General features: G+C 39.7%; 1 protein-coding gene across 1 annotated transcript in view; it reads left to right on the top strand.

The window, feature by feature from the left end:
- Positions 1 to 1,201: 1,201 nt before the first annotated feature.
- Positions 1,202 to 2,790, top strand: part of LMOD3 (leiomodin 3 (fetal)) — a 26,141-nt gene continuing 24,552 nt past the window's right edge. Inside the window, exons 1-2 of the mRNA XM_011971306.1 lie at positions 1,202 to 1,293; positions 1,387 to 1,703. Of these exons, the coding sequence (XP_011826696.1) occupies positions 1,410 to 1,703 (294 nt within the window). The 5' untranslated portion in view covers positions 1,202 to 1,293; positions 1,387 to 1,409. The remainder of the gene's footprint in view (positions 1,294 to 1,386; positions 1,704 to 2,790) is intronic.

Genomic DNA, 2,790 nt, shown 5'->3' with positions numbered 1-2,790 from the left:
TAAGAATATATTTACGGGCCAGGCACGGTGGCTCATGCCTGTAATCCCAGAACTTTGGGAGGCTGAGGCAGATGGATTGCGTGAACTCAGAAATTCAAGACCAGCCTGTGCAACATGGCAAAACCCCGTCTCTACAAAAAACACAAAAATTAGCTGGGTGTAGTGGTGCCTACCTGTGGTCCCAGCTACTCAGGAGGCTTGAGCCTGGGAGGCAGAGGTTGCAGTGAGCTGAGATCGCAGCACTGCACTCCAGCCTGGGTGACAAAGCTAGACCGTGTCTTAAAGATATATATAATAAAACTTGTGTATCATATATTCTTGTACCCTTTGTCACACAGATAGCATGCAAAACACACTCTTTTGTACTTTGCCATATTGTGTAAACTTGCACACATGCCATTTTACCCATGTAGTGTATCTGAGGATACATTTCTCAAGGTGGAGTTGCTGGGTCAAAGGAAATGGACATTTGTAATTTGGACAAATGTTGCATATTGCCCCTTCAGGGTTTGAAAAAAAATCTTCTCATGGTTTCTTTTAGTATATTAGTGGTCTGGATTTTTTTTTTTTTTTTAACATTTCACTTTAGATCCATTTTCATTGATATTGGCTTAATGGATACTTAATAAGAAAAACAAATAATTTAAAATATTAAACTCACTTTTAGTGGAAATTCAAGTGCTGGTTGTCCCCATCTGTTAGATCACAGGATCTAGATACAAATAGGACATCTTGCAAAGGTTCGGCTTACACAGAGGATGAATGACATAGCAAGACCTCTGCTCCACCGTACACTACTTTATTTGCTTCCACAGTCAACTTGTAGTGAAGAGGCAGACCCTAAGAGTTTGATTTCTACCTTCAAGTGAATTCTTCACATCAAAAAGAATTCAGGTTGCCGGTTGGATTTCCCTTCTGAAATATTGTAAGTTGCTTTAATTTTTAAATAAAAACAAGTGGAATCCCCTGGAGTATTGGGGTATATAGGTACGAGCTGCATGAATTTGTGTGTGGCAACATGATGGCATATAGGAAGATAATTAATTTTATTCCTACAGAGATTCTGTGGTCTCTGCTAGTCTCTGGCAAACATAGCAGCTGTACTGAAATGTCAGATGGATTTGCACAGCTGACTCAAGTTGCCGAAAAGAGAGCAGCATAGTAGTTCCATAAATTGACCCCAACCCGCCAAGCCCTGCTTAATATAGATCCGGCAAGAGCTTAGCTGTGATCACTCCTAGCTGCTCAGCAAACCACTGAGGTTCCTGGGGGAAAAAAAAAAATATCTCAAGGGTGTGTTAACTTGGGACACTTGTTAACTTGGAGACCTTCTTGAGGCTTTTTCTTCTTTCTTTTTAAAAATCATCTTTGATTATTCTTTTCTAGTAAAATAATATTTAGAAAAAACAATGTCAGAGCACAGCAGAAATTCAGATCAAGAAGAACTTCTCGATGAGGAGATTAATGAAGATGAAATCTTGGCCAACTTGTCTGCTGAAGAACTGAAAGAACTGCAGTCGGAAATGGAAGTCATGGCCCCTGACCCCAGCCTTCCCGTGGGAATGATTCAGAAAGATCAAACTGACAAGCCACCGACAGGAAACTTCAATCATAAATCTCTTGTTGATTATATGTATTGGGAAAAGGCATCCAGGCGCATGTTGGAAGACGAACGAGTTCCTGTCACCTTTGTGAAATCCGAGGTAACCAGAGATTTGTGTACAACAGAGAAATGGCTGCCTGGGCTGGGCTGTTAGGTGTCCCTTTTGTAACTGTGATTTCTCAGGACTTCAGGGTTTCGTTCTGCTTTGTTTCTGCCATATCTAGATTAAACCATAATATTTAATCCTACTCCAGACTGGAACTTTCTGAAACACTTACATTTATATTTCCAAGGGGAAAATTGGGTGATTTCTTGCAAATGTCTCTTTTTAAAAATTGCTGTCGGGTTTGCTGTGTCAGAAAGCCTGTGTTCTATTGCCACGATACTTGGTTTCTTAACTCATAACCCAGGCAGTTGTCCTTAACTCTCTCTTTCTTTTTTATTGCAGGCCCCTTTGAGAAACTAATGACAGTTCTGTAGCCTCTGTCTCTCTGGCACATCCAAACATATGCAGTGTTTTGCACACAGTGTCAAACATTTCAGTCCTCCTGAAGTCTGGCCACACACCCTGCAGTTAAACCAAGTCGAATAACCAGAGAATGTCTTATATTATTACTATGTATTGGCTGTCAGTGACGACATTTAGAAATAGATGGCTATTAAGTGGTTTTTGAAGCTAGTTCTTCACTTTCTAAAATCTGAAACCTAGAATTGTTGACTCTTCAAACTTACTGTGCATGAGTATAATTTTTTTTTTTAATGTTCCACTTGAAAATGACTTAACAAAAAGAGTACAGAGATGCCTCCTAGGTAAAGTCTCTTTAGGTTATATCTGTTGACAAAGACGCATCTTGTTAAATTACTACGCTGGCTGTAATTAAGGAAAGTTGTCAATTGGTTTTACAGTCAGGAGAGCTTAAACATGTACTACGATTAAGAAAAGAAACAGCTGGATTGATCAGGTTAGAGTTCATGATACAATCTGCAGATTTTTTACAACTGGAGGTCAGTGGATTAAAAGCCAATTCAGTGTCGGGGGTAAAAATGAGTACTTGCAACATTTTTTTTCTTCCTCTGGTATAACTTAAACAGCTTGATAGTTGGCTCCCCCTTCTGGTCAAGATGAGAAATGCAGTGGTGAAGACTTCAGGTGGTTAATGTGACTTGTCACTGTCTCTTCCGACCTA

This window comes from Mandrillus leucophaeus, unplaced genomic scaffold, assembly GCF_000951045.1.
Source record: "Mandrillus leucophaeus isolate KB7577 unplaced genomic scaffold, Mleu.le_1.0 Scaffold121, whole genome shotgun sequence".
Lineage (NCBI taxonomy): Eukaryota > Metazoa > Chordata > Mammalia > Primates > Cercopithecidae > Mandrillus > Mandrillus leucophaeus.
This window is presented reverse-complemented; position numbering and strand designations above follow the sequence as displayed.